Source organism: Schistocerca gregaria, chromosome 5 (genome assembly GCF_023897955.1).
Source record: "Schistocerca gregaria isolate iqSchGreg1 chromosome 5, iqSchGreg1.2, whole genome shotgun sequence".
NCBI lineage: Eukaryota > Metazoa > Arthropoda > Insecta > Orthoptera > Acrididae > Schistocerca > Schistocerca gregaria.
The window spans coordinates 310821621-310834672 of NC_064924.1; the positions used below are offsets into that span (position 1 = coordinate 310821621).

Consider the following 13052-nt stretch of genomic DNA (forward strand, 5'->3'; position numbering starts at 1 on the left):
ACGGGGGCAAGAAGGAAGCGCGGAACGAACCGGCTTCTGTGGTTGCTGGTTTCGCTGCGAGCGTTGCGGCCCAACGCGACGTTGTTTACGCGAGTGAACCGCCGCCACATCTTCGTTCTCCTGTGCAACAGGCAAATTGTCCTTGTCGAGAGTTGACTGTACAGCGCCTACATCACACCACGCGTCTATTTGTGCGCCAGCAGCGTGAGACACTTCAAAGGATTGAGCGATGCTTAGAACTTCCGACAACGACGGGTTTGGCAGTTGTAGGGCACGTTGCCGAACTTCTTTATCAGGAGCAAGCCGTAGAATAGCATCCCTAACCATTGAATCCGCATAAGACTCGTGATGAGTGTCCGTGACAAACTGACATTTCCTACTCAGGCCATGTAGTTCCGCCGCCCAAGCCCGGTAAGATTGATGGGGCTGTTTACGACACCGGTAGAACGCCACGCGGGCGGCAACGACGTGGGTGTTTGTTCGATAATAGGCAGACAATAAGTCACACATTTCTTGGAAGGACAGGGAGGCTGGTTCCCGCAGAGTGGCTAACTGAGATAGCAGCTGATAGACCCGAGGGGAAATCCAAGATAGAAATAACGACTTACACATAGGAGCGTCGACAACGCCGAAAGCCAAGAAGTGTTGCCGCAAACGCTTCTCATAATTCTCCCAGTCTTCAGCGGCCTCGTCGTAAGGAGGGAATGGAGGCGGAGAAGAGGAAGACAGACGATGAGTAAGCGACGTCGACAACGCCTGAATCGCTGCCGTCAGCTGTGTTTGTTGTTCAATGAGCGCTTGCATAAGCTGTTCCATGTTTGCCCCGTCACGAACACGCAAATCCACAACGCGGTGAAAATATCCCGACCTCGTCGCCAAAAAGTGTTATAACCTTTCATCACAATAATTGCGTGGATTTTCACACTCTCTTTAGAAACAATAGCTGATCACATGATTACAACTCAGTCTCTCGTATTCGACTGCTGTGCCGTGACATGCGGCCGGTGCCGTTCGTAGCTAGGTGGCGCTCCCGCGCTCATCTGATTTGCGGAGCGCCTCTATCGCCGTTTGTGCGTACTGTCGTGGCGGCACTGTTAAATGTCGTGGCACTATCACAACAACAACCAGGAAGCATAATTCAGTATATTCCATTTCTGAACGCTTTGTCTATTCTCCGTCATCCCTGTTGTTAAAAGGACATGTTTTCTTTCCTGTGAAATTCATGAACGCAGCACAGTGTATTAATATTTTGTAAATGTGTTGCACAAAGATACTCGGCTGGTAATGGCAAATGTTTCATCTTCATCACACACATGAGTTTTAGATGATCTAATTGGCACTAATGCAGTTCTTATATACACTCTTTGGGCCAGAACCATTGTTGGCCAGAACCATTGTTGGAATAAAATTTACAATCATATTGCACACATTAATATTTATTGAAATGGAAACTTCATACACCATTAAAGCAGAGAAACTAAGCTTATATTTAATGTAACAAGGGCTTCTTGACTCTTCACTGTTTTTTTTAACTACAGTACCATCAAAGATAATCCAGTCACAAGAACAGAACAAATAGTGGAGCTCTTGTCAACTTATTTAACTTTTAACAAGAGAGAATGCTGATATTGTCACAAATTAATTGTAAAATAAGTGAGTCCTCCACTGGTGTTAGTGATGCTACAAAACCTTAAAAAAAATTCATAGGCATCTGTGATGTGTCCAAGGGGAAGATTTTACTGTTTGAAGTTCTGACTGATTATCAATTGCAGACCATCACTCATTACAGTAAATTGCATACATGCTTTAATGTATGGTGCACTAAGATCGAATGTCAGGAAAGCAGAATACATGCTCAGCAAAAAATTTCACTATAAGTGTCATTCTAATTGGGAGAAATTTATTACCATGGATAGGAAGAGACTTGTTAAATCCTCAGTGAGCTGGCCAAGGTTCTTGACAAAGAAGTGATTGCTCAGTGGTATCTGGGATGGTTTTGGACAAGGTGGGAGAAGATTTATCAGTAACTCCAAGTCAACATGTGCACTTCGAAGAAAACAGTGTGGAGAATACTAGTGAATCAGCCATTACAATTACAATCATATCATAAACAATTATGCAGACAATGAGGCCTACTGATTTTGAAGCCAGAGTTCAATTCTGTCAGTGGATTATTTAGACCACTACAGCAGTGCTGAATTGTGTGCTCAACTGAGATGAAGTTATCAGCTGCTACAACAGCCATGTTGTGGGTGATGAAAATTGATATGCTACACTTGTTTCAAACCACCAGCAACAATCTTCCATCAACTTGTGGACTGGAACTGTACAATGTCAACTTTAATTATTATCTCATCTGAACACTGCACATTACCTGGTGTTCATTCAAGATTTGGTGCCATACTGTAGGAGTTTGTACCTCTTGTAATGTAAGCACTGCTCGATATCTCCACTGGAATTAGCATGTTCCACCACATCTGACATTAAGCTCAACATTACAAATTCTGTTTCTGTTCAAAAACACACATATTTACAGGATACTTAGCTTTGTTCTCGATGGTCTCATACAAGTTGAAACAGCACCGTTAGTATCTCTAAGCTCACACTCACATCTTTGCAAGAACTCATAATGGATTTAATTAGCACAAAGAAAACACCAGCTGTTAAGTTTCAATACTCTTCATGATTTATTTAGGGTTCTTGCTCAGCTCGTATCTTAGAAGTATTTCAGCCAAAATATAAGAACTAAAATTGTGAAACACTGTAACTTGAGAAGAATTTACATAATATGCCTGTATCCTAACACATCTCGTCAGCGACTCTGCCCTCCTCCTTTCTGTGACAAACATGTTGTACTTGGTCCAAAAACAATTTTCACATTTTAGCTTCTTACGGAAGACCACTAATGATATTTCAATTTGTTTGTTAAATATTAAACAGATGATGTTAATTTTCATACAATGTCTCCATTTCTTCTAAATGATCGTATTCTTTATAAACATAATTTTGCATTTCTGTTTTTAACTTTTTGAGGAATTTGGGCTTGGTGATTGTTGTGATACTCCAGAATCTGAAATTACACTTCAGCGTCATCTTTTCCCTTGAACAAAACGTTTCCAGTTTTTTATATTGTTTCAGTGTTACAAAAATCTAGATATGATGTTAGTATTTGTAACTGTGAGAATTGTGTACATTTTAGAATTTTGATCTGAGGTGCAATTTACATTTTTAATACTTGGTTTTTATCTCAACTCAACAGATTTGATATGATTCAAAGAGGCACTGTAAATCTTCCTGGCAAATTAAAACTGTGTGCCTGACCAGGACTCAAACCTGGGATCTTTAGCCTTCATGAGTATGTGCTCTACCAACTTAATAAGTGCTCAGAGATTATAAGGTATGCAATTTAGAGCTCGTGTTTATGGCACTGTTTTGCTCTGAATGATCATCTGTCATATCCTTGAATATTGGCTAATCCCTGAATATTGGCTATTATTCCAGGGACATACTGTATAAGTATAAATATCCATGTTATTCTGAAGATTATTTCTTAATTTACAGGTGTTATTTGCCAATATTTAATTGGGTAAACTTCTATTGTAGTACCCAGTATATGGTAAACAGTGTTACATTTTCCAATACAAGACCTAAGTAAGTATTGTAGTTTCAATGCAGGGTTTAAAACATTGCAGTATTCAATAAAATGACCTGGTTTCAATAATGGGGTTACATAAAGTTGTTAGTGTATGAAACTACAGTATAAACTGTCTCGATGTATAATGGATAACAGGGATATTTGATATTGCACAGTAAAATTATGTGTGCCACACACTGGTAATCATTTTGAACAACTGAGCACTCAGTATAAGATCTGTACTTTGTGGTAACTACAGTACAAACTGTCTCAATGTATAATGGGTAACAGGGATATTTGAGAGTGCACAGTAAAATTGTGTGTGCCATGCACTGGTAATCACTCTGAACAACTGAGTACTCAGTATAAGAGCTTTACTTTGTGGTAAGAACAAGAAGGATAGCAGTAACATAATATGAAAATAAAATTTTCGATATACTATAAAATAAGGACATAAGAAATTGCTACCAACCATTTTACTACCTTTAGCTTTCAGGCTACTGCTCCCACACACACACACACACACACACACACACACACACACACACACACACACACACACACACACACACACACACACACCTGAAGTGTTTTACGAGTAGTTGCTCAAGCTGATCACAATGGGCAAAGAGGAAAAGCATGTTGCACCTGAGAGAGTAAAACGTATTGTGTGAAGTGATAATAGGAAGCATAATAGAAGGGGCAAATATAGCTCTTAGTGACAGTGCTGCAGAACCTCACTAATTTGACCTTGGATAGTTTGACTCTCCGCTTAGTTCAACCAACCAGTATCTGGAGTTTAATGTACACGGGCCATTGGTACAGGACTTGTCAGTGACTCACCGTGTGATAGTTCAAGCAGTTTTAGTATGAAATAACTTGTTTCTAACTTGATCAATAAGCGTTATTGCACAAGCACTTATTTTATAAATTACTGACAGTGCTGTTCTTACATATTGAAGAACATAAAACTAATGACACCAACTAAATGTAAAGACTTGATGCTGTCTTTACAACCAGACATGTAGGCAAATGACATGAGTGGATCATTACAGCAGATGTTAACTGTACAATAGAAGTAGAATTAACTGCTGACCAGATCATTGATGTCCCTCCCATGGCACCTGTCAGAGGCACCTTCAGTGTTGGGTGGGAGAGCTTGCGTGTTCCATCAAAGTCAAGAGCTGTGCTGGCAGTAGTGTAGCTACTGACAGGATCCCCCAAGCCGGAGTGGTCTTGACGGAGGAGCCAGACAAAGTGTGTCCCACAACACTGGGTAGGGAAGGCTCTAGAGGTGTAGGGAAACGAACTTCCCTAAAGGAGTAAACCTGACACAAATTGTGGTCCTCCAAGCTGTGGGTTGGGCAAGCAGCTGACAGCCCCTTCCTATAAAAAAAACCGTGTTCAGAAACCTCAATGTAAAGAAACCATGGCAGGCAAAGTTGCACTAAGAAATGTGATGGAATGCACACAGAGTGCTTGATACAGAAAGCTGGATAATTTTCTACCATGGTCCAGAGAGCAACCACGAATCTGGTACAGGGTTCACAGTAAGACAAAAATTTAAACATATAGTGGGTGGATTTATTGGAATAACATCTAGAATCTCACAAGTGACTGAAGACCCGATTTGCAAACTGTCCATTGATCAGTTTAAATGCAGCTACAGAAGCAACAGATGATCAGGACAAAGATCCCTTCTATGAGAATCTCGAGGGAGCCTATGACAGATGCTCTGTGCATGTTGTTAAAATAATTATGGGAGACCTCAATGCACAAACTGGAAAAGATCATTAGCATTCCACAATGGGAAAGCATAGCCTTCATGAATACGCAAATGATAATGAACACCGAGTTATTCAGTTTGCACTATCACGTAACATGACTGTAGGTTGCACTACATTCCCACACTAAAGATCCATAAAGCAATATGGTGTAGCCTTTATCACCATTCCTTCAACCAAAATGATCATGTAATTACTGACAGTAGGCATTTCTCAAACTTACTAGATGTACGTACCTACAGAGGAGTTAACATGGATTCAGACCAACACCTTGTAATAGCGAAACTAAGAGCTCAGATATCTAATGCAAGGAAAGTGAAAGGAACATGTTAAAGAAAGTATAGGGTATCAAAACTGAAAAATGAAGACATTGCTAAAACATACTCTGAGAATATTATTCAGAATCTTGCACTATACACTTCTACTGTAAGTGATACTCTGGATCAGGAATGGAGGGCTTGCAGCGACACAGTCATTAAGGCAGCACAAAAAGTGCTAGGGAAAGAAGAAAAACAACCAATGAATTCTTAGTTTGTGAAAATTACAAGAGGATAAGTCATAGGAAAAACCTGGCTTATAGCAAAATGCTTGAGAAATCATATATACGTTTAGGAGTAAGAAATTATCCAGATAAAAGGAAAGAAGAGAAGAAACTGCATAACTGCATCATAAAATGCAAAGGGAATGGGAAAGAAAGCAGATTGAAGGACTGGGGACATTTGGAAAAACAAATAATTTCAGAAAATTCTATCAGATAATTAATAGTGAAAGAACTTTTAAGCCATGTATTAATATACGTAAAAGTAAAAATGGGGAACTATTAGCTGATGACCAAGAGATATTGGAACATTGAGTAGAATATTTTAGTGAACTATTGGATGCTCCAGAGCCCCCTATCAAAGAGGTAATAATGCCCCCAGAAAAAGAGGATGAGGCCACCTCCCCTCTCTCAAGGAGCAGTACACAAAGCAATTGGCTCATTGAAGAACAATAAAGCACCAGGGACTGCTAATATAACATCAGAACTATTGAAAGCCAGAGGAGCTGAGTTTAATTGCAGGATATACAAGATTTTGTGCCTTAGCTGGGAAAAAAAGAGTAGCCAGAAATATGGAATTTAGGGTCAGTGTATACAAATACATAGCTTCACAGTGACATATAATGATTAAATTTTCTCGGGCTTCAAGTCATGTCCAGTAGTTTAAAATACATGAGTTTTAAGCCCAGTTCTCCTCGGCCATGTCACCACTTGACAATGGTCGTGGAGAACTCAGCCACAAGCTTGTGGATTTTAAACCACTGGACGTGACTGGAAGCCGGAGAAAATTTTATTAGGGACAGTGTGTTTGACACACAAGAATGGAGATATATTCAAATGTGACATCTACTGAGGCGTAACATATTGCAAATAAAGTATTGTCAAATATCTTGTTTAGTAGACTTTCACTCACAACAGAAAACATTATTGGACATTATTAGTGTTGATTCAGAGCAGGAAAGTCAACTATGAGCCAGATATTTACTCTCCTGCAAATAGTAGAAGAGACCAACAAATGTAATGTTGGTGTGCACCATCTTTTTATTGATTTCAAATCTGCATATGGCACAATAAATCAGGCTAAACTTTATGAGGCACTGCAGGAATTTTGGGTGCCTGAGAAGTTGATGCATTTGAGAGGCCACCCTAAGTCATCCCCTGTGTACTGTGCGAGTGCAGTCTAGGCTGTCACCCCAGTTTCTCATACAAACTGGGCTACTCTTAAACTTGGCATTCGAGGAAGTGGTGCATGAATTGGGTATCCAGACAAGAGGTACTATCTACTATAAATTTACTACTGTTGGGTATGCAGATGATTTGAACCTAACGAGTAGAACATTTAGAGATCTACAAGGTGCCTTCTCAGCTCTAAAACTGAGGGCAGAGAAGATGGGCCTCAAAATTAATGAAGGAAACACCAAGTGTATGTACAATGGTACAAATCAACTCTTACAGCCCACAGTAAACCTTGATGGAATAACTTTAGAGCAAGTGGAATGTTTCACAAGTCTTCACACAAAGATAGAAGCAAACAGCAGTACATCAACTGAAATTATGGACTGCACAAGTGCTTCTAATTGGTTTTATTTTAGAATGCTGTGACATATTAAATCCAAGCTTCTATCATGAGAGACTCAGTGCCGACTCTATAAAATGCTGATATGCCCAGTACTTGTGTATGGTTCAGAAATGTGGACGATTACAAAGCAGGGTGAAAGTAGACTGAGATCAAATGAAAGAAATATATTGAGGAGAATCTCTGGACCTGTGTATCAAAATGGGAGCTGAAGAAGATGAAGGAATGAGAGTGTGCGTAAACACAACTCACACACTCAAGACCACAGTCTCTTGCAGCTGAAGCCAGACTACACACACTAAAGTTGTGTAGATTGAGATGGGCTGGACATGTAATACGACACGATGAGATGGCTCCCACAAGTAAAGCCTGCTGCAGTGCACCTGGAGGAAGAAGAGCCAGAGCACAACAGAGGTTGGGATGGAGTGATGAGGTTGGAGAAGACACTGACAGCATTGGTTGTTGACAAGTCCCATCCTGAGATGCAATGTCAATGGAAGCGGAAGAAGAAAAAGAACAAGAAGACGAAGATATCATTGATGCTGTAACTAAACAACCGATGAGAATGAGAAAGATGACGACGATAATGAACCTACAGCTTGAGTATCACATACAGATATTAAAAACGCATTTGATATAGTGTTTAAATTCATCGAGCAAGCTTATCTATTCCAGTTGACATTTTGTGGATGGCTGAAAATTGCAACACTATCAAGGTTGTCATCTGCTAAGTAAAAGAACATTTTAGACTTTTTTCATCCTGCTTAAGAATAGAACACCTTTTACTGTGTGATTTTTCATATTGTATACAGTTCAGTTTAAATCGGTTGTCTCAATGTAGTATGGTAATAAAGTATCTACAGAAGTTACACTTTTGCTAACAGTATCAATATCTTACTGTGTTATACAGGCATATTTTACAGCATTGGCAATAATATACATTACACTTTCATGTAAGATTTTTTAGTGTGTCGACATTTTCCTTTAGTTTTGTTACTATTTCAACACAGAACAATATTTCAGACAGTGTTTCCAGTCGAAAATTAAAATTGTGCGGTACTGTGATGTAATGGGTCACATCCAACCACCTTTTTTTGCATTCTGACCATACTCCCGGACGCATGGAGGACAGATTAGCAACACAGATTTAATCCGCCAGGAAGTTTCATATCAGCGCACACTCCGCTGTAGAGTGAAAATTTCATTCTAGAGATTAGCAAGGAGCTACGGTACCAAAGTGGGGACTGAAAAAGGGATGTTCACTGAACATTAACAGGGAGAGGGGAGGGGGCAGTGAGTAGAGAAATTTAAGTATAAAATTTAGAGGAGCAGGAGAGTGGTGTACGGAAAGAAAAGAGGAAAAATTCAGTAAGGTCATAGATATGGGAAGGGCACTAGCAGATGTTTAGATCCATGGGATTGAGATAACAGAGGATATGCTGGAGAGACTGTTCTCAACTGTTCACTTCTTTGTAATGTACTTTGGTAATGTACATAGGGGATCCAAATTGTGTGGTAATGCAGTAATTGATGTTGTGATGGGCAGTAGATTCATCAAGTGGGTGGTTGTGTTTACAATTAGCCACAGTTTGGTGGTGGCCAGTTATGGAGGCAGGCAACTGGTTGTCAGGCTTACATGTAATGCTGGAACAAGTTTAAAAATATTGATCTCATAAATGACCTGGCTACTTGTAAATACTCTTTATAGGGTAGGAAATACCTGTAACTGGTCTACATTATGAGGCAGCGGATGTATGTCTGAAAGAAGTCTCTCATGTAAGTCATTCATAGGCATGGCCTAGAATATTGTGCACGTCTACTGAACTATCAAATACTATTTTGGGTGGTAAGTGTAGTATTTTGGGTAGGCTAATTTCATGTTAAAATATTTGTCTATGTAACTGTATTTGCAGATGTGGAATATTTCAGGTTGTGCATAATGTTTTTCCTACAGCAGTTAGATTACTAACTTAGAGCAGCAGTGCAATGTGAAACAGGTAAAACACAGAATTTTCCTTAATTGGAATACTGTGGTTACACTGCATAGGTACCTTTTTAATTATGTGATACACAAATAAAAATTTAGTAGCCTGATGACAAAATACTGGTCACTTCAATGAATGGCACAACATATGAAAATGTTCTCCCTTCAAACCACATACCAACAATACCTATGTAAATTAAACTTGCAAGTTAATAATTTATTATTTATAAGATGGTTTGTTTGGAAGTTGCATGCCACATGCTTCACTATATGATGGCGGTTGATCTTCACCTGCGAGGAATGAAAAAGAAATTATTGTAAGTGTACAGTAATTAATAATGATACAATGCTGTTGAATAATCAGTATAGCATGAATGATAAAATGAGTGTATATGCAGATGACATTGGTCTGAAAACTGAAAAACCAAACAGTATTAATTTTTCTGGAGTACATTCTACATACACTATTGTTTACAATATTTATTCATACTGATCATGACGCAGACAAAGAATAGTACAAAAGATTGACAACTATAATTTACTGCTGATGCAATAATTCAAAAGTATCTAGGCAGTAATTATGTAGACAATGGTTGTTTAGGGTAGTATGACATCTAATTTAACTTTAGACCACTAATATTTCATTTCTACACAGTAAGACAACAAAATGAAAAAAAAGATAGCTATTGTATAAATTATGTTACAAGCACCACAGTTTTTGGAGGGGGTGGGAGGCCACTCAAAATGGTGTAAGACTAAAATGGACAGCAACCTGTTCAGTGGCACACCAGTCTAAATTTGCACAGTCAATTCGAATTTATTTGTTGACATAACACATTTTATAAACCTTCCTATTATTGTGAATAGCTTAGAACAGTCTCCATCTACATCCCATTACAGACTAAGCTTTGATAATTACATTATTAACTTTTCAACAAAATGAATTATTCAAACCTCAGGGAGCAATGATCCAGAGTCCAGAGAATCTGACTGATTTCAACATGTGAGGTGTTTTTGATACTTTATATACAGGTCAATAATCTAAGAAAATATTACCAGAAAAAATACATAAATAAATTAAGATAAAAAAAGAAGAAGAAGAAATAGTTTGGCTGCCACTACTAGACTGCCACTACTAGACTGCCAGTCTAACTTCATGTACTTATCAAGAACAGTTTAAGGTACACAGCAGCCAACAAGTTGACTTCAATGACCATAGGTTGTAGTACTCCAGTGCCAACCATTCCTCCTCCCACAGTTGCATAACTCTCTGACTCAACAGCAAGATAACCTGTAGTAGAAAGTCGCATGGTGATTAATGCAGGCCTATTAGTTTCTGTCTACTTGCCGCTCCTTTCCTCAAATTCTCACAAGCTCTTGCTACCCAGTATAATCGGAGATGTTTCCCTTGCTGCAGAAGCAAGTGAAATGTGTCCTGCATCTTGTGGGTCATTTCGTCTGTTGGTCACTAATGGAACTGAAGCAGAAAAGTTTTTTTCTGTACACTTCAAGGAGTCTAATATACTGTGAAAAAGACTTAAAAAAATAATTTAAAGTACAGATTTTCTTTATTTAATAAGTCTAAAATAATTCCACGTTTATTATGAGGCAATCTCTCATATGAATATTGGAAGTCATCATTGTTCACCGACAATTGGAGAGTTATTCTATTGGTGGAATTGCAATGATGTAGTATGACAGTATCTTTAGAATGGACAGTATTTTATAGCCATGCTGTATTATGAGGTATCACCACCTCGAACAATATGGTGGTTTTCCTGCGTCAGAAACAGGCTGTGAGTAAGACTGGTTCCAAAAGTAGTGGCGACCAGACTAATTCCGTCAAACAGCACCAAACTCCTAATACTTTGAAATAAGATAGTGTGGTATACCAATTAACCACGCACACAGAAACAAGACTGTACAAATGTTATGTAAAACTAGAGCAGACAGGCTTGGAAAAACACACTTAATATTTGAACCTCACAGGGACTGTAATTTCTGGTCGGTAAACGTGGGCATCACATAAGCTTAATTAAAATCAAATGTGAGACACACAAACTTCACTATTTTTTTTTTTTTAATTTAGAACACTGAACTTCATCCTCAGTTTGAAAACGTGAACAATAGAACACAAACATATTTTTTGTTTCAGTACTTGAAAACTTTCTTTTACATCCTTTCTTCAAGCTTCTTAGCTGTCAGTTGCAACTGACAGATTACTATTGTTATGCGGGTAGACGAAAAGAAGACAAAGACATTGTCTGCAAATAACCAAAGAGGCTTCTTATTGTAGATGTTATATGATTTATAGTGATAGCAAAAAAAGTGAAAAAATGCCATGAAGGATCTCTTGTTGAAAGTGGTCAGACAATGTCACAAAGACAATATTTTAAATAATATGTGGAGGGGGCTGTATAAAGTTGTGAAGACTTCCTCAGAAGCTTCATCCATGGAAATGTCTGAGGTAATGTGTCATCAAATACACTCCTGGAAATGGAAAAAAGAACACATTGACACCGGTGTGTCAGACCCACCATACTTTCTCCGGACACTGCGAGAGGGCTGTACAAGCAATGATCACACGGACGGCACAGCGGACACACCAGGAACCGCGGTGTTGGCCGTCGAATGGCGCTAGCTGCGCAGCATTTGTGCACCGCCGCCGTCAGTGTCAGCCAGTTTGCCATGGCATACGAAGCTCCATCGCAGTCTTTAACACTGGTAGCATGCCGCGACAGCGTGGACGTGAACCGTATGTGCAGTTGACAGACTTTGAGCGAGGGCGTATTGTGGGCATGCGGGAGGCCGGGTGGACGTACCGCCGAATTGCTCAACACGTGGGGCGTGAGGTCTCCACAGTACATCGATGTTGTCGCCAGTGGTCAGCGGAAGGTGCATGTGCCCGTCGACCTGGGACCGGACCGCAGCGACGCACGGATGCACGCCAAGACCTTAGGATCCTACGCAGTGCCGTAGGGGACCGCACCACCACTTGCCAGCAAATTAGAGACACTGTTGCTCCTGGGGTATCGGCGAGGACCATTCGCAACCGTCTCCATGAATCTGAGCTACGGTCCCGCACACCGTTATGCCGTCTTCCGCTCACGCCCCAACATCGTGCAGCCCGCCTCCAGTGGTGTCGTGACAGGCGTGAATGGAGGGACAAATGGAGACGTGTCGTCTTCAGCGATGAGAGTCGGTTCTGCCTTGGTGCCAATGATGGTCGTATGCGTGATTGGCGCCGTGCAGGTGAGCGCCACAATCAGGACTGCATACGACCGAGGCACACAGGGCCAACACCCGGCATCATGGTGTGGGGAGCGATCTCCTACACTGGCCGTACACCTCTGGTGATCGTCGAGGGGACACTGAATAGTGCACGGTACATCCAAACCGTCATCGAACCCATCGTTCTACCATTCCTAGACCGGCAAGGGAACTTGCTGTTCCAACAGGACAATGCACGTCTGCATGTATCCCGTGCCACCCAACGTGCTCTAGAAGGTGTAAGTCAACTACCCTGGCCAGCAAGA

The 13052-nt window shown here is 40.2% G+C and overlaps 1 protein-coding gene across 1 annotated transcript in view; it reads right to left on the bottom strand.

Annotated features, from left to right (window-relative positions):
* Window positions 1-1415: 1415 nt before the first annotated feature.
* LOC126272353 (uncharacterized) overlaps window positions 1416-13052 on the bottom strand; it is a 104894-nt gene continuing 93257 nt past the window's right edge. Inside the window, exon 5 of the mRNA XM_049975161.1 lies at window positions 1416-9807. Within this exon, the coding sequence (XP_049831118.1) occupies window positions 9737-9807 (71 nt within the window). The 3' untranslated portion in view covers window positions 1416-9736. The remainder of the gene's footprint in view (window positions 9808-13052) is intronic.